Below are 19,562 nucleotides of genomic sequence, written 5' to 3' on the forward strand. Positions count from 1 at the left end.
AAAATATGCCTTGCCCGCTCGACCGCCGTCGCCGACCTCGCTCTGCTACATACCTAGAATGACTGATACCCAGGCTATAGCAAGAAAACACAAAACGTTAATAATTCGAACAATATAGTCAGTCAGGGTACCTTTTACCATCAGGATATATTTGTACCACTTACTATTTTTCTTTCAAATGGTTGGTGTTCCATGTACTGGTATTATTTTATTCTAGGAGTAACATAGGTCATAAAATAGTTACACTTTAAACAATATAATGACAGTAGGTAGAACACTACCCATTTGAAACAAAAATAGTAAGTGGTATATATATTGACTTTGGACCCCATATTATATCAATCCCCTTGTTAGCGCCCTTAGCTGCAACTTCGGGCGGATGAAAATCGAACTCAGGGAAATCTTGTACCCCTGAGCTTCTTTCACATTTAGTTCGTCGCTCAAGCAGGGGTTGCGATGCTTTAAAAATTCTCCTTTCATTCTGTTAATATTTTCGACAATGGCATCGCATTGCATTTCGTTCCGGAATGACGCGCCACAACTGCAATGAAAGTTGCAATTTTGAGGCATACCTTTTTAAGTTCTGCTATCCATTCCTTATAAAACTAATTAGGTCGCATGCGCGTTCTGGAAAATCAATCACGAACAGCAACCATTTGTATCTGAGAGTCATAAAACTCAACCAGTTTATTCACTAGATCAGCCTAGGACAAAGTCTGCAGCTCTGTCTGAGGATACAATTTTCTACAGAGTCTAATCTTCTACTCCAACCAAAGATAAGAAAAATGTACAGCGAAATTCGCCGTGAATGTTATATGCAGAGAAGTGCTACTCGATCTGCGACTTATATTGGGGTCATTCTTCGACTTTGGCATCGAATGGACGAAATGGCGCACGCATGGGACTGAACTTCGGAATTCTGAGCTTCGTTAGTTGCATTCTGTGCTGCTCGTTCGATTTGTTGCGCTCGATGTAGTTGCACAACCACGAACAACAGCCCATTAATTTGACGACTCTGAAAGTGAACAAGGGTCTTGATTAAATGCTTTTCATGAAGTATCATATTTACATAAGTATTCGCCATACTTAAAGAACACACTGGGGTGCCAAAAGTCATGGCAGAACGATATGCACATACACAGATGGCGGTAGTATAACGTACATAAGGTATAAAAGGGCAGTACATTTGCGGAGCTGTCATTTGTATGCAGGTGATTTCATGTGAAAAGGTATCCGAATTGGCTATGGCCCCACGACGGGAGATAACAAATTTTGAAAGCAGATTGGTAAATTGATCTAGACGCATTGTATATTCCATTTCGGAAATCGTTAGGGAATTCAATATTACGAAATCTACAGTGTCAAAAGTGTGTCGAGAATACAAAATTTCAGGCATCACCTCTCAGCGTGGACAAACCAGTGGCGGACGGCATTCACTTAACGACCGAGAGCAGTAGCGTTTGCGTAGAGTCGTCAGTGCTAGCAGACAAGCGATAGTGCTTGAAATAACCGCAGAAATCAATGTGGGGGAAATGTGGCCTTAATGGTCTACGCCAGTAGGCGGCGGAAGCAAGTGCCTTTCGCTAACGGAACGAAATCGCGTGCAGCACCTCTCCTGGGCTCCTAACCATATCATTGGATCCTAGATAACTGAAAAACCATGGCCTGGTCAGATGAGTACCGATTTCAGTTGGTAAGAGCTGATGGTATGGTTCGAGTGTGGCGCAGACCCACGAAGCCATGCACCCAAGTTGTCAACAAGACACTGTTCAAGCTGATGCTGGCTCCAGAATGGTGTGAAAAGTGTTAATATGGAATGGACTGGGTCCTTTGGTCCAACTGAACCAATCATTGACTGGAAATGATCATGTTCGGCTACTTGGAGGCCATTCGCAGCCATTCATAGACTTCAGTTCCCAAAAAACGATGGAAGGACACAATTGTTCGCGACTGGTTTGAAGAACATTATGGACCATTCGAGAGAATGATTTGGCCACCCAGATGACTCGACATGAATCCCACCGAACATTTATAGGAGATAATCGAGAGATCCGTTCGTGCACAACGTCCTGCATTGGCAGCACTTTCGCAGTTATGGACAGCTATACAGACAGCATGGCTCCATACTTCTGCAAGGAACTTCTAAATAGTTGTTGAGTACATGTCATGTCGCATTGTTGCAGTACGCCGAGCATAAGGAGGTCTGACACGATATTAAGAGGTATCCCATGACTTTTGTCACATCAGTGTAGAACGTGCAATATAGCTGCAGTATTTGTGCTTCAAATTCGCCTCAAAACATGGACAAAAGAATCTTTTTTTACTCCTTCAAATAAGACGCTCCAATCCGAAAATATAAGAAAATTACACTGTTAGCAATTGCTACTGCCGACAGCTTTCGGAAAAAAATTCTTTATTAGTTCTGGACTCGTGTCCTATAAAGGTAGTTTGGATTAATTTCATTGCTGCCAGATATCTCTCAATCCCATCGATAATCCATTCCGATCCACGTTGTCAGAGGTGTCTGTTGCGTCTGCAGTTGTAAGCGATAGATACGAGGTTAATATTTATACTAAAAAAACATAGTCATACAGCCGAATGGGTAAAATTCGTACACTTTCACTTGCACATAGCCTGAGTTGGCAAAGACAAATAGCAGATACTTAGCGTCTTCCGTTGCGTTTATAATTGTTTGTCCCGCTGACTACTGTTCTCGGGGCTGGCGCAGACACGTATGCCAGTGTCCAAGGTTGGACGTACACTATGTGATCAAAAGTATCTGGACACCCCCAAAAACATACGTTTTTCATATAAGGTGCACTGTGCTGCCACCTAATGCCAGGTACTCCGTATCAGCGACTTCAGTAGTCATTAGACATCGTGAGAGAGCAAAATGGGGCGCTCCGCGGAACTCAAGGCTTCGAATGTGATCAGGTGATTGGGTATCACTAGTGTCATACGTCTGTATGCGAGATTTCCACACTCCTTAACATCTCTAGATCCACTGTTTCCGATGTGATAGTGAAGAGGAAACGTGAAGAGACACTACAGCACGAAAGGTGGCTATAATTTCGCACCTTACAACCACCCATCCACATACTTTGCCGTGATCTACAAACACAATTAGGTATCATGTGATAGGTTGTACATCGTATACAGGGTGAGTCACCTAACATTACCGCTGGATATATTTCGTAAACCACATCAAATACTGACGAATCGATTCCACAGACCGAACGTGAGGAGAGGGGCTAGTGTAATACCATAAAAAAATGCACGGAAGTATGTTTTTTAACACAAACCTACGTTTTTTTTAAATGGAACCCCGTTAGTTTTGTTAGCACATCTGAACATATAAACAAATACGTAATCAGTGCCGTTTGTTGCATTGTAAAATGTTAATTACATCCGGAGATATTGTAACCTAAAGTTGACGCTTGAGTACCACTCCTCCGCTGTTCGATCGTGTGTATCGGAGAGCACCGAATTACGTAGGGATCCAAAGGGAACGATGATGGATCTTAGGTACAGAAGAGACTGGAACAGCACATTACGTCCACATGCTAACACCTTTTTATTGGTCTTTTTCACTGACATTTAGTTTTTCGTAGAACTCGAAATCAGGAACAGTTTGCTTTTCTTCATTTTTTAACTTTTGCTATATTAAAACAAGATTTTGGCAAATAATAGCACACAAAGAGAAGAGTACGGTATTTTTCCATATGATTAATACGTGAAACTTCCATATCTACCGCGACATTCAAGCAACTACAGATTTTTTAAAGAAGTAATGTAGTTTTTTAAGTCCAGCGATAGCAGGTGAAACGAGAATTGCTGTGGGTTTTGCAACAATATAAGTGATGGAAGTAACATGTTTATTTTTATACTTAGACTGATCTTTTCCGTAAACTATTCACGTGTCTTACCCTCTGTTGCTAGTTTAATAATACACTGTTTCAGGATTCTTTCGCAATGTCAACTGCATTAGAAAGTTAGTGAGATGAATATTTCTAAACTTTGTTGTGTTTTGGCGAAAGAAACATATTTTAACATGGCAACAAGAGAAGTTACGTAGTTCTCAAAACTCGTCAGTTCTTAATGAAACCACGTCTCCTCAACTACCTAATTGGTATAGCTGACAACTTGAGGCTAGTCCTGTGGTGTAACATTTGCAATGGTTTCTTTTCTCAGCATTTCAACCTCAGTGTGGGTAAACTTTCTGTTGTTCTCTGCCACATTAATTTTCACCTAGATCCACACTTTCTCAGTTGGATATAAATTAACGTGATACAGAGGTATAATAATGGCATCCGTCCATCCTTCAAGGATGATGGTGTAGCATAGTTGATTCAGACTATGTAACATCTGCAAGGGCTGAAAAGTCACACTCGAGAGTGGCTGTCTCTCCTGCAGTTTGGGCACTTGAAATGTGAAGGAATTCCACCAGAGGCCACTCTCTCCTTTGGTCTTTCCCTCTTCCTGATGTCTTCTGGCATGCATTCATTCTCTGCAACCTCAACCCCATTGCACACAGCTTGTTGCCACTTGACACGGTCAACAGCTGTATTTTCCTGCTGACTTGGATCGATGCTGGCCTTGGTCAGATCTCTCTAGCAGATATCCTTGAAGCGAAGGTGTGGTCTTACTACTGGTCTCACACCCTCCCGAAGTTCTCTGTACAACACTTTTTTCAGTATTCGCTAAGGATCGATGTGCCTGATATGTCCCAGCCACCTTAGACGTCAGTGGCTCAGGAGTGCATGAATGCTAGTTGTGCTTGCAAACCATAATACTTTGGTGTTGGATGAACCGTAATACTTTGGTGTTGGTTACTCTATCCTTCCAAGAGATCTGATCCTCTGGAGACAGCGGAGATAGAAGCTGTTCAGCCGGGACTCTGTTTAGATTAGATTAGATTTACTTTCATTCCAATAGATCTGTAGTGAGGAGGTCTTCCAGGACGTAGAATGTGTCAGAAAAACAATAATACATAACAAATATTTACAACTAAAACAAATAAGCTAATGTACCTTCCACTCATTTACTAAGATCGCAGTGAACAGAAAATTTAAAAAAAGTTTTTATTTATTTATTTCTTCTGTACTCTGTTTTTCAATCTACCCAAGACAGATGATGCTTTTGAAATTCTGTTGGTAATCTCAGTGTCCGCAGACAAGTTGCTACATGTTGTAGATCCCAGGTAGGTAAAATCAACTATCTGGAGAGTATTGCCGTCAATGCTAATGGATGGAAGGTTGGTGGTTCCCTTGCGCCATGATCTTAGTCTTTTGGAGGCTGATGGTAAGACCAAATTTTCCACATGCATGTGATAACTTGGTGATTAGATACTGCTGCTCATCCTCTGAGTTTGCTAGCAGAGCTGCATCGTCTGCATACAACAACTTGCAAATAACAATTGTATTGGCTTTGAGACAGACAGTGTTGAAGAGATTTCCATCAGACCTTGTATGTAAATACACTCCCTCTTCACAGTCTTCAAAAGCAAATCTCAACAGAATGGCAAAGAAAATGCCAAACAGAGTAGGAGCTAACATACACCCCTGCTTTACACCACTGAGACAGTTATTCATAGTAGTTTAGGTGGGCATCCAGTCTTCTGCAGCAACTTGAAGAGTCCAATTCTGCTCACTAAATAAAATGCTTTGACAATGTCAACAAAAGCAATATACAGTGGTCTCTGCTGCTCACGGCACTTGTCTTGCAGTTGTCGTAGAGAAAAAATTATGTCCACGGTTTATCGGCCAGGTCTGAAGCCACATTGAGATTCTGGGTAGATTTCTAGATGCTAGGAATTGCAATCCCATTAGGATGACTCTTGCACAAGCCTGCCCAGCTACACCCAACAGCGAAATGCTCGGTAATTGTTGCAATCACTTCTGTCTCCTTTCTGTTTATACAAAGTAACAATCTTAGAATTTCATATACTTAGTGGGACATAGCCTTCTTCCCAGATGGTTGTGAGAAGTGAATGTAGGTGCTGTAGAAATACAGGAGGAAGCCTGATTAAACTATACCCTTTAGCATTAGCCAATTCGTCGACTTGGTAGCATGGAGTTTTGGCTAGTAAACCACTATAAGTTCCACTAAATTCACCTTATACATGCTACATTCAACTTTATCTGAATGAACATTTCTTTTTACCCAGAGGAAACAATCTGCATTCTTCTACTGCATTGCTGGAGCTTTATTCATCACAACAGAGTGGCATGGCATATTGACGATTACTATTTCTGAATCTGCAGGAATATTTTGCAGCAGAACATTATCTTCACAGCTGGTGAATGTGTTCTTGGATGACAATTTTCTTGCGAATCTCGTATTCAGGTGTACTGCTCTGTCGTTATCATTGCAACACCTACACAAAACACTTGTTTACAATAGCTGCAGAACACTTCAATGCCAAAAAATGCTATTTCACAATGAGAGATGAAGAACGCAGGTGCCTCTAATGCATGGCACGCCATTATACTGTTTATCCATGGCATGACAACAGGAGCGCTTTACCAACCGATCTACTTGCAGCATGGTAAGGAAAGCCGTCTTGCCATTGGTGTTACCTGGGCAATGGCGTCGTGTCCCCTCTCGTGAGTCAAACATCAAAAGTCACAACTAATTTTAAATGCACTATAGCTCTGCAATAAAACAGGCTGTTGAAGGAATAGTACATGGGGTATTGGCATTTTACGTCAACCACTGAAAACTTCCAAGATAGTTCCATTACACAAGAAAGGGGACAACTACTGACCTATATCCCTCCTCTTCCAATTGTGTCCAGTAGAAAAAACTGTACTTATTCAATTGATGTCCTTTCTTGAAATCGGTTCCCTACTAGCAGCACAACAGTTCGACTTTCATAAAAATAAATCCAGCAATGAGGCTCTCGTTTCATTTACTGGCAAGATAATACATAAATTTAATGAAAAACACTTTGATCTGGCAAAGGAGTTTGATTTAGTGAATCATACACTGCTTCTATATAAACTGGATGCTTACAGTATAAGAGGAGCCTGTAATGAGTGGTTTGTCATATCTATCCAATGGAGGGCAGCTGCTAGAAATAAGATGTGATGGAAGACAAGCTGTTCAGATACAATACCAGTCATATCAGAAGCTTCACAGGTCTCAACCTTAGACCCTATCTTTTCCTTCTTTTTATTAATGACCTCCCAGAACACCTACCTTCAACAATACTTGTGTTATCTGCTGATGATACAAGTCTCCTCTCTTGTAACATTTCTCCACAGCAGATGAGAGCCGACTTAGTTCACAGCTGTGAAAGGCTCGTATACTGGCTCTATGAAAACAATCTCTTATTTAATTCGCAAAAAGCAGTTCATATGATATCCTGTCCATTCAAGATCCATATAACATACACAAAATGATAAGTAATACACAAGAAAATAATGTGTGTTCATAGGTTTTCCCAGTGAATATGCTGCTTGTTCCAGCCTTTGTCAAGATTGTACATCATATCCAGACACCAGCAGTGAATTGAATTACACGAAGAGCCAGCATGGCTCTAGTGAGCGAATGGATCAGATACATACATCACCAGCTTGGCTTCATAGGACACAAACTCTTTGCCCTACATCTAGAATTAGAGTCCTTGCTTACTCACATTTCCTGGGAGTGGCTTGAATGTTCATCTTAGGCGCAACGAAATGCGTCTATGAAACAGTCTTCAAAATTCAACAAGCCAGCATCAAACCATCCAAAACAAGAGACTAAATGAACCATCATGAATTTTAAGGGAATACGATCGAGGACAATGTGTTGTCAGTTCTTGAGAAAGGCATAAACTTTCCCCCAACACCAGCAGCACTACCTTTCGCAGAAATCAACAAGCTGCCTCCGCAATACAGCAGAGGAGATATGATGAGAAACACACAGTACTCTTGCCAAGGCATAAAATCTCCAGAGTGGGAAAACCATGCTGCATTCTCTGTGTGATGATCAAGACATCGTCATGCTCGCAGCAGATAAGAAGAACACAACCATCTTACTAACACTTGCAGAATGCAAAGAAGAAATGTAGAAAGTCTTGGACAACATGGCTTACAAGATGTTGTCAATGGATCCAACCAGCTGGATGCATGATTGAACTTCTCCCAAGTAATTTTACAGAAGAGACATTGAAGAAACTTGGCCCATATGAGAGACCAATAGTGAATACAATAGGAGTGCCAATGCACCACCTTGCAGAACACTTGACGTTAGTTTTGAGTCCATTGGCTGGCAAATGTGAGTACCACATCAAGAACTCAACTCAGTTTGTAGAACATCTATGGAAAATAAGACTGTAATGTACAAAAAGTTGTGGCTGATAATAATGAATTATTTAGGAATAAAGGAGACAACTCACCGAAAGTCAGAAGCACTGTGTCGTGACAGGTACACAAACAAAAAGTACAGAGCTTTGCCTTGCTAGCTTTTGGAATGAAATTCCTTTCTCAAGCTGTCCATCCACATGCACGCTTCTGTCTCCGTACACTGTGCTCAGATTGTCCTGCTCAGATCTCATTGTCAATTTTGACATTGTGTCTCTTTTCACCAAGGAGTTGTTGAACCTTACTGAAGAGAAATTTGTATTCTCATTCACTAAACTTTTCAGTTTTATGCTCACATTCACATATTTTCTTTTTGAGGGACGTTATTATTAACAGACCAATGTGTGCCTATGGCTAGTACTCTGTCACCTGTGGCAGCCATTATGGACGTGGAAGACTCTGAGGACAAGGCTCTAGATTCAGCACCATTAAAACTAACACTTTTTTTACAGATGTGTTGACAGTACGTTCATCATTTGGTTTCACAGAAAAGTTTAGCTTCAAGTTTTCTTGCGACATCTGAACTCTTTCCACAACCAAATTCAGTTCACCATGGATGCTGAGACACTTAGATGAAAAGGAAACCATTTCCTTGCACTTAAAACTGCGAGAACCTGTCCTGGGAGAGGGAGTCTATTGTTGAAGGGGAAAGGTTGGTCGGTGAGGAGGATAGGAATATGGTGGTATAGGGATGGAGGATTGGGGCATAGTATCAATGGGGTAGGAGACAGAGAAGGGGGTGGAGTAGAGGGTAGTGCTAGGTAGGGTAAAAGTTGATGGGGGTAGGGAAAGAAAGGCAAGAAAACAGGGAGGGAGGAGGCATAGGGAACCTTGATGAGGTGCAATGGATGGAGTGGACTTAGAGTTCGTAAGATGGATGACAGTCAACTGTCATTCTTGGATGTTCTGGTACAGAGAAAACAGTATGGAACACTGGGACACAGCTTCTATCAGAAGAAAACCCACTCAGGCCAGTGCCCCCATGCCTCTAACTGTCATCATGTGTCGCAAAGAGAAGTGCTAAAAATGTTGGTCCACAGAGCTTGTGTGATCTCCAATGAAGAAAGTCTGAAACCAGGACCGGACCACCTCAGGGACGTGTTCCAGAAAAATGTTTATATTGACTGCCAAATTCGACATGCCTTTAAGCAAAAGACCACACCACAGCCAACACCCAATGAAGACAGCCAAAAAAGATTGCCTACATTCCATATATGGGTAACATATCTGGAAAAATTGGTAGAATTTTATGATGGCAAAATATTAGATGTGCGTACCACACACCGGCAGAGACCAAATCCCTTTTAAGGATAGTAAAAATGACCCGGGACTCCGGAAATCTATAGTGTATTACAAACTGTGCAAGTGTGGTAATGTATATGTAGGACAAAACATTTGCACAATTGGAGAAAAGTGCACAGAACAGAAAATGGTACATTAACCTCCAGCAGCCCATATAACCAGCAATTGCTGAACATTGCCTGGAAACAAACCACAAAATGAAATACAAAGATTCTGCACAACACTATCAGGACTATTTATACAAGGACACTATTGAAAAATGGCTACATAACAACCTCATCAACAAAGACCATGTATTTCAACTTAGTCAAGCATGGGCTCTGGCACTGAAAATTCTCCAAACACAGTGGAAATGGAACAGTGAGCACTGTGAAGATGGAGCACAGACTGAGGACCACAACTTGACTCCCGAGCACGAGTTACCCACACCATCATTGCTGCCACATCAAGTGATCCATTAGCAGGATCAGAGGGGGTGGGAGATGACCAATATATGTCACATCCACTGGTCCAGGACGTCAGTCAGCAGGAGTAACTTGATGAAGATAGCATGTTACACCGTCATAAATTTGTTCTACAATGATCAGTCAGTCCAGTTGCATGCCAGAGAGACTTTCAAGCATAGATAAGAAAATTATCGAACAGTTCAATGAGACTAAATTCCTGGGGCTCTGGATAGACAACACACTACAATGGAATATCCACAGAGATAAACTACTGTATTAACTGAGTAGCCTTTGCTATGCCTTTAGAGTTCTCTGTCAAGGGTGTGACTTGAGAGAGAACCATTAAAACTGTATACTTTCCACTAGTTAACTCAGTCATCTCATGTGGCATTCCTTTCTGGGTGTCAATACACAAGTAAATATTTATTATGCATAACAAGTTGTCAAGATCCTGATTCCAGTACCAAGCCAATCTTTAAAGAGCTGGGAATACTGCTGTTCCATGCATATACATCCTGAGACTGTTTCCTTGATAAATAAAAACCTCCATATCTCTAAAATAAATACTGATGTGCATGATTATCACACCTGTGGTAGAGGTAACATTCATCTGATAAACCGGAGAACGAGTAAATGCCATGACAGTGTGAGGCATAAAGGCAGCAAGCTCTACACTAAATTACCTTGCTCTGTCAAAAACAATAAAACCTTTTTCAGGAAGTGTGTTACCAATATAATGCCCCAGCATTGATTTTATTCTGTTTGTGTACTTATGAAGACCAACTTATGTCACATTTATCTTTAATTTTGTCGAAAATGTATTACTGGTGAATGTTTTGGTAGTTAAATAACAATTGTTATTATGTTGATTACAAAAGCGCAGTGGTAATTAAATAGCAATTATTCTTATGCTGAAAGTACACACACACACACACACACACACACACACACAGACACACACACACACACACCATCTCTCTCTCTCTCTCTCTCTCTCTCTCTCTCTCTCTCTCTCTCTCGACCCTGATGTTGAAAAGCTGACAAAATCTTCCTGATGAGTTCTCAGAGTGATCATAGAAGGCTATGGATATTGCATTTTGTTCTTAGTAGACAAGGTACACAGTTCTGATGGTAGTCAAACACTATCCGAAGAACAGTTAAGGAAAGCATGGAGAAAGTAAGTGAAATAAGACATAAATTGAAGAAACAAGAAGAGTGTAAAGAACTAAGTGGAAAAATGCTGCTATCCCATGTTAAACTGAATGTGTTAAATAAAAAATAAGAAGTGACCAAACTTAAAGGCTCCTAGCTTTTTTTGTTATGTAATTACAAGACTATACTTCCATATGTTTTTCTCAACAATATTGTACATTTTAAATATAATTTGTGGCCAAACTAAGAAGTACTTTTTCGTACTGTGATCTAAAAATCAGCATCATTGCACAAAGCAGTGCTTGTGCTAGAAACTTCAAATTCATTGAAGAAATGCCTTAATAGTGAGGTAAATGTATTCTTGTGTTTTCAGTTTATATAATTTACGTGAAAAATAATTTGTTGAAATCTACTATTTATTAACTTGCAGCTGTTTCACTTATTAAATGTTTTTATGTCACTGTGTATACAGGCAAGCAGGGACTCCTTAGAAACTTCTTACATTTTTAAGCACCTTAAAAATGTATTAATTTTTTTTTCAAGGAAAAAGTACAAATCATAATAAACATGTATGTGTTCAAGGTGGGCATTTTTAGCACTCAGTACCACAACCATAGTAAACTCATAAACCATACGTGAGCTACGTGTTTGCTTACATTTTGTACAGTAGGGCAGACATTTGTGGAAATTCTTCTCCTGATGACGATACAGTGATCTGCAGTGATGTTATCTTGTTAGTATTTGATCAAGTTACACACAATGTAAGTCACTGAAGTTCTCTTCATAGGTTTTTTCGATTGCCACAGAAAGAGTATCCGATAAAATAAAAATGAAGTTGAAAATTACTTGCGTATGCTAGAAACTTTGTTACATTTTACTGCATAATTTAACAAAAATCGTACCTTGACCTTGGTGTTTTTTCTCTATCAGGACATATTTTGTGTATTCTGTCTTAACTGTCTCGCACTTATATTCAGTTTCAGTATATTAATGGCAGTAAAGATTTACTTAATAGTATTCGATCAGATATTCTTTTGGATACATCTATAGACAGGTCGTCGGTTAATGCTGTTACAAAAAATTCGAAAAGTACTTGATCGATTTACTTTAAGTTTTACACAATACTCTCATGAACATTTGAGCAGACATAGGTTGTAAATTTTTTAAATGTATATAATATATAAATATTTGTGTATAATATAATATAATATATAAATATTTAATGTAGAAAGGGGAAACATTGTTAACAAAAATCTCAAAGTACTTGGCCAATTTCCTTCAAATTTTCACACAATACTCTAATAAACATTCAGATGGACATGAGCTATATACGTCTTTAAACAACAACGTACAGATTTCTGTTAAAACTCACTGCACACTGCGCTGTGCTCTGCTGTGAAACAGTGCAGTTTTGTTCTCTTCTTGCAGCCAGTTTTAACTATGATAGCAGGGCATTTAAACCATTAGACATAGTGTTTCTCCCATACATGTTCTTTCTTGTTTTAAACATTTTGTAAAGAAAATTGTATATACAACAATGAGCTGTTCTGTTTTCTTCCTCACAGTCAGTTTGCACAGAAGACAGGTAAGTTGTATTTATGGCTTATCACTGTATGGTTAGAATACTGAGAATACTACTACAGAATCTGAATTTGCAATAACAACAAACAATTCTCAAGGTCAGAGTGACTTGGAGGGGGAGGAGGAGGAGATAGGCAGAGCGGGGGGGGGGGGGGGGGGGATGAATTTAGAGTGTCGGAAAGGGGAGGAGATTGGGAAGGGGGAGGAGATGATGGACAGAGAGAGGGGGTTGGAGGTAATGGACAGGGAGATGGAGGGAGTAGGAGTTGATGAACAATGAGGGGGGGGGGGGGGGGGTGAAAAGGAGATTAAGTCATATATTCAATTCCCACTATATTTAACAATTGTGAAGCACTGCGGAGTTGGCTAGTTTATTATATTTGTGGAATGATGCCATTAATGTAAAAAAGTGATAATGTCCAAGATTATGAAATTATTATAGGTGAGTAAAGCATATCATTATTGTTGTTGTTTTTTTTTTCTATTTCTAAAAACTAATAGGGTGGTCTCACTACTTCCCTTGATTGTAACTCAGTGGTTCGTAACTATTTTCTACCTGGTGCAATCCCCAGAATATCTTATGCCCCCTATGTGTATTTTATTTTAAAAACTTTATTTGGCAATATTCTGCAACCCAAATTTTAGTAAAAGATGGTTATCAAACATAGATTAATACAAAACTATAGTGTTTCAAAGGACTTGGTAGCTGAAATAGAAATACCTTGTCTTACTTAAAATACCTAATGATATTGTTTTTTACTTATACTATATTTTTGACATCTAACATTTTTTAATGTGACGAAAGTCACAAGAAAAAAATTCAGAACATCAATGAGGAGTTTGAAATTGTTTTTCTTTAAATAGATCCTGAATATTTGGTTTCAAACTAGTTCAAGCATGTGTAAGATCACTCTCCACTTTCAGGTGACTGTGATGTTTTGTTTTCATGATGGCTGGTGTCGGGAATTGGTCTCACATAGGTACCTAGATGAGCACTGTATGAGTACTTCTAAGGCTTCCTTTGCCACTCCTGGAGAAATAGGAAGGAAATTGGCCCAAAATTCTTCACACCTTATTTGTTGAAACTGTTCTTTAGCACTTGAATCACATTTAAATTCGACTGCCAGTCTTCTGAATACAAATGAGGAAAATAAAGTTTGAACTTTTCTTGAAGCTGTTCTTGGTGTTCAGTGATAACTCCCTACTCACTGACATCGTACTTGTTGCCTATCAGAAAATCCATTGAATTGATGGAATGATGAAAATTTAGTAATGGGATGATGAAAAGTTAGTAATGGGAGCATCCAGGGGATACTTCCATAATTGTGCCTTTTCCAAAAAGGCTCTTATAGCATCATTGGCATCCATTACAGAGGTGTTTCTATTTTGTCTTTTCAAATTCAGATTATTCAGGATGTACCAGGGAAAATAAGGCACTCACCAGTGAATGGATAATGAAGATCAGCTTTCCCTTGACTCAAAGGAAATGGTTCTACCTCTGATTTCATTTTATGCAGCCTGCTAAGCATATTACACTTCAAAAGCCGCCAGACTTTGTATATGAAAGATTAGTGTTCAGCATTGAGATGAATATGTATGTTTGCACTTGTGCTTGACTTAATTTTGTCTACTACACTGATAGCCACTTTCAGTGTAGTGTTCAATTTCTCAGGTAAAGTTTTAGAAGCTGGGTCTCATCTGTGGCTAAAACAGTGAGAGCTAATAAGATCAGGATTTTTTTCTCTGGCAATACTTCATGAACTCTCATGGCTGGTACCCTGACAGTACAAATCCTCATAACTCTGTCCCAACGTAAGCCATTTTCAACCAAATATTCATTAATGGCAGAAAATACATCAGAAGCTTTTGATATTGTTTCCAAGTTTTTAGAAAACAATAGTTCTTCCATTATTTTCCTCTCGTTCACAAATCAGCACTATACTATTAAGAGAACATTGTTGAGCTATACTAGTAGAATCATCACACAGGAAGACAAAAAAATGGAGGCATTTTCAGTCTTTTTAACCAGCCCTTCTCTCACATTCAGGGCCATTTCTACATTTACATCTGCATCTACATAAATACTCCGCAAGCCACCCGACAGTGCATGGCGGAGGGTATTTTGAGTACCTCTATCGGTTCTCCCTTCTAATCCAGTCTCATATTGTTCGTGGAAAGAAAGATTGTTGGTATACCTCCGTGTGGGCTCTAATCTCTCTGATTTTATCCTCATGGTCTCTTCGCAAGATATATGTAGGAGGGAGCAATATACTGCTTGATTCCTTGGTGAAGGTATGTTCTCGAAACTTCAACAAAAGCCCGTACCGAGCTACTGAGCATCTCTCTTGCAGTCTTCCACTGGAGTTTATCTATCATCTCCATAACGCTTTTGCGATTACTAAAAATGATCCTGTAACGAAGCACACTGGTCTCCGTTGGATCTTCTCTATCTCTTCTATCAACCCTATCTGATACGGATCCCACACTGCTGAGCAATATTCAAGCAGTGGGCGAACAATTGTACTGTAACCTACCTCCTCTGTTTTCTGATTGCATATCCTTAGGATTATTCCAATGAATCTCAGTCTGGCATCTGCTTTACCAACAATCAACTTTATATGGTCATTCCATTTTAAATCACTCCTAATGCCTACTCCCAGATAATTTACGGAATTAACTGCTTCTAGTTGCTGACCTGCTATATTGTAGCTAAATGATAAAGGATCTTTCTTTCTATGTATTCGCAGCACATTACACTTGTCTACATTGAGATTCAATTGTCATTCCCTGCACCATGCATCAATTCGTTGCAGATCCTCCTGCATTTCAGTACAATTTTCCATTGTTACAACCTCTTGATATACTACAGCATCATCCACAAAAAGCCTAATTGAACTTCCTATGTTATCCACAATAGCAATGGTCCTACAACACTCCCCTGCGGCACACCTGAAATCACTCTTACTTTGGAAGACTTCTCACCATTGAGAATGACATGCTGCGTTCTGTTATCTAGGAACTCTTCAATCCAATCACACAATTGGTCCGATAGTCCATATGCTCTTACTTTGTTTATTAAACGACTGTGGGGAACTGTATCAAACGCCTTGCGGAAGTCAAGGAACTCAGCATCTACCTGGGAACCCGTGTCTATGGCCCTCTTAGTCTTGTGGACGAATAGCATGAGCTGGGTTTCATACGATCGTCTTTTTCAAAACCCATTCTGCTTCCTACAGAGTAAATTTATAGTCTCCAGAAAAGTCATTATACTCAAACATAATACGTGTTCCAAAATTCTACAACTGATCAACATTAGAGATATAGGCCTATAGTTCTGCACATCTGTTCGACGTCCCTTCTTGAAAACAGGGATGACCTGTGCCCTTTTCCAATCCTCTAGAACACTACGCTCTTCTAGAGACCTACGGTACACCGCTGCAAGAAGGGGGGCAAATTCCTTCGCATACTCTGTTTAAAATCGAACTGGTATCCCATCAGGTCCAGCGGCCTTTCCTCTTTTGAGCGATTTTAATTGTTTCTCTATCCCTCTGTCATCTATTTTGATATCTACCACTTTGTCATCTGTGCGACAATCTATAGAGGGAACTACAATGCAGTCTTCCTCTATGAAACAGCTTTGGAAAAAGACATTTAGTATTTCGGCCTTTAGTCTGTCATCCTCCGTTTCAGTACCATTTTGGTCACAGAGTGTCTGGACATTTTGTTTTGATCCACCTACCGCTTTGACATAAGACCAAAATTTTTTAGGATTTTCTGCCAAGTCAGTACACAGAACTTTACTTTCGAATTCATTGAACGCCTCTCGCATAGCCCTCCTCACACTATATTTCGCTTTGCGTAATTTTTGTTTGTCTGCAAGGTTTTGGCTATGTTTATGTTTGCTGTGAAGTTCCCTTTGCTTCCGCAGCAGTTTTCTAACTTGGTTGTTGTACCACGGTGGCTCTTTTCCATCTCTTACGATCTTGCTTGGCACATACTCATCTAATGCATACTGTACAATGGTTTTGATCCTATGTTACACATTGTTGATTGAAAGAGGTATGTTGCCCATTTTTTGATGACTGTCTTCTCCAAAAACAATTCTGGTTGCTTTAAGAATGGAATATTTGATTAATTTCTCATTAGTAGGTTTTGTGTTTTGCTGTTGAGAGAGAAATTTCATACGATGCTTAATAACTTTTTAATTTTCCTGCTGAAAGATACCAACAGATTTAAAGGGTATCTTCTTCTAACAGAAACGTTTTTTGTTTATTTTTCAACGCCATGTAAGCTATTATTAGATGACATTCCAGATGCACAGGCCACAATGATGCTGTGGTTGTTGGACATTGTCTTTTTCTATAATATTTGATGTATGCTTCATTTTACAATTTTCTTCTAGCAGAAAGTTTCACTCAATGTACAAAACCAATAAGACTACTGTTTACATCTACAGAGCACAACAGGCATAATACTGAGTTGAGAATGTACAGTGCAGACTAAAGAATATGTTGTGTCAACAATTACTTGCTGACATATGAAGCAAAGCTGATGCTGTCAACTCTACAAACATGCACTCACTAACTGTTATAAGACAATAAAATTTTTGATTTGGGTAACTGCATATTTCTGCTTTATTCTGAGCTGGCTGTGCATCCTCCTCCCCCCCCCCCACCCCTCTCTCCCCCTCCCCCCCCCCCCCCCCTCACCCTCTCAGCCCTGCCCATAAATATCAGTATCCCCTCCCACGAGGTCTGCATGGCCCCCAGGTTGGGATGCACTGTTATAACTCATTCTTTTTATTCACAGGACTCGTAGCACTTATTTTGTAGTTGATAATTATTTGGTTCAGTATTGTATATTACAAATCTCTACCTTTTGTGTGTGTAACAATCCTCTCCAGTCACATTTGACAAGCAGTGTGGCACACTGTATATACTGCTTATTATGTCAACAGTATTTGTAGTTATAACTTTAGGTTTGTCAGACCTATATCTGTCATTCTGTAACTTCATTACACTCAAGTAACGACACAAAATATTAACACATGCAGGAAAAGTGAAATACTTAAGCATTCAGAGCCTAGGTTTTGTTTATTTGACACAGTCCCACTTTCTTCTCTCAGCCTGTTCCTTCTTGTTGACAAAAATTTTACATTTATTGTGTGACTATTACTCTGTTCCACTCAATTAGTAGATTTTTTGACCGTTAGTCTTTGGTTTATTTTCATGTCAAATCATTCTGTCCTCTGATGCTATTAGGTAACTAAATATATTCAGCTATTTGATGTCTTCTGGTTTTAATAAGATATTTAGTTTTTCACGGCACACACACTTTAATTGCAGATTAATGTCAGGAATTCTTAACTTGAGGTAACTTTTTTCATTTATTTCTTATTGGGCTATTGACATTTACTATATGTTTATAGCAGAGTTGGGGAGTAATGTGTTACTTCTAACAGCATTACTAGTAACAGTTACTTTTCATTGGTAACAGTCAGTAACAGCATTATTAGGTACTTCCATAAAGGATGTAACCTTAATTTAACTAAATTGTTTTTATCAGTAATGATGTAACAAAAGTGTCATTACCTTTTTTTATAGTATGAAACATATTTCGTTACGGGAATCTCAAGACAGCATAATGCCAATCTCAATTTTTTTTTTGGGGGGGGGGGGGGTTTCAAAATTCAATCTTTTCACCAATGAGCGCATCATACTTGTTGGTAACCTTTTGCTGCGGCTGCTGATGACACATTACCTTCCCACAGCCCAGCTGAACACCATGCTTTATTGGCATTTTGTTTCTGCATGTTTCTCCGTCTTCCTGTTTGTGACATCACTTGGTCAACGATATGGCTACAATTAATAGTTATTTCTTGTGCATAATATTCTAAAATTCACATTAGAAAAGTTTGCTGTCTGAATTACAATTTGTAGTGCCATTACTGCATTTAATTCTTGTTCATTCATTCATAACGTTTTTATTTGGAAATTATATATGCAACAATGAGTATACTGCAGGCAAATTACACATCACTTGTGAATAACATGCACTCTCTAATGTTACATTCATTTCCTCATGTTTCTGCGTGGTTCCAACCAAAATTCAAAACCAACTGGATGGGTCAGCCACATGCCTGTGTAGCTAGGGCTCATATGGTGAAAGCCATGCTGCAAACAAACAGCAGTTACAGACACTGCCAGAGAAGAAGCAGGAGTACTTGATTATGAGGAGGAAGATTTTTTTCTTCTTTGAGAGACAAAATGCAAAATCATCTTGTGAGCTTGAGAACTTTAAGCTGCAATTGTAATTCATGTTTGTCTGAGGGCATCTTCTTGGCTTCAATTCTATTCTTAATGGATGAGCATGTGGAACATTTTATGTATATAGATTGAACTGGTGAGTGAAAATAACCCAGGTCTCCTGCCTACAAGGCAGGTGCGTTGGCCACTAAGCCACCTTGGCATAGCGGTTCACACAACTTCACAGATTACCCTGACATGCCTCTCTCCTCGATCCAAATTCTCACTGGCACCCCAGACTACTTTAAATTCCCCCTCACACATCAACAGAATTGCCAAGGCTCTCTATGTTCTGTAATAGCACCTCATAGCATGGAACGTAAATGGGGAATCCAGCCTGAAACCCAGGTGCAAGTACTTATATAAATGAAATGATTCAATTTCAGAGACTTTCCTGGTCTCATACAGTCTCATACAGATAGCCTGAA

At 39.4% G+C, this 19,562-nt stretch overlaps 1 protein-coding gene across 1 annotated transcript in view; it reads left to right on the forward strand.

Moving 5' to 3' along the window:
* The first annotated feature begins 2,790 nt into the window (after window positions 1–2,790).
* LOC126188287 (ribonuclease H1-like) overlaps window positions 2,791–19,562 on the forward strand; it is a 36,964-nt gene continuing 20,192 nt past the window's right edge. Inside the window, exon 1 of the mRNA XM_049929871.1 lies at window positions 2,791–2,842. Coding sequence (XP_049785828.1) covers window positions 2,836–2,842 — 7 coding nt within the window. The 5' untranslated portion in view covers window positions 2,791–2,835. The remainder of the gene's footprint in view (window positions 2,843–19,562) is intronic.

This window comes from Schistocerca cancellata, chromosome 5 (genome assembly GCF_023864275.1).
Source record: "Schistocerca cancellata isolate TAMUIC-IGC-003103 chromosome 5, iqSchCanc2.1, whole genome shotgun sequence".
NCBI classification, from domain to species: domain Eukaryota; kingdom Metazoa; phylum Arthropoda; class Insecta; order Orthoptera; family Acrididae; genus Schistocerca; species Schistocerca cancellata.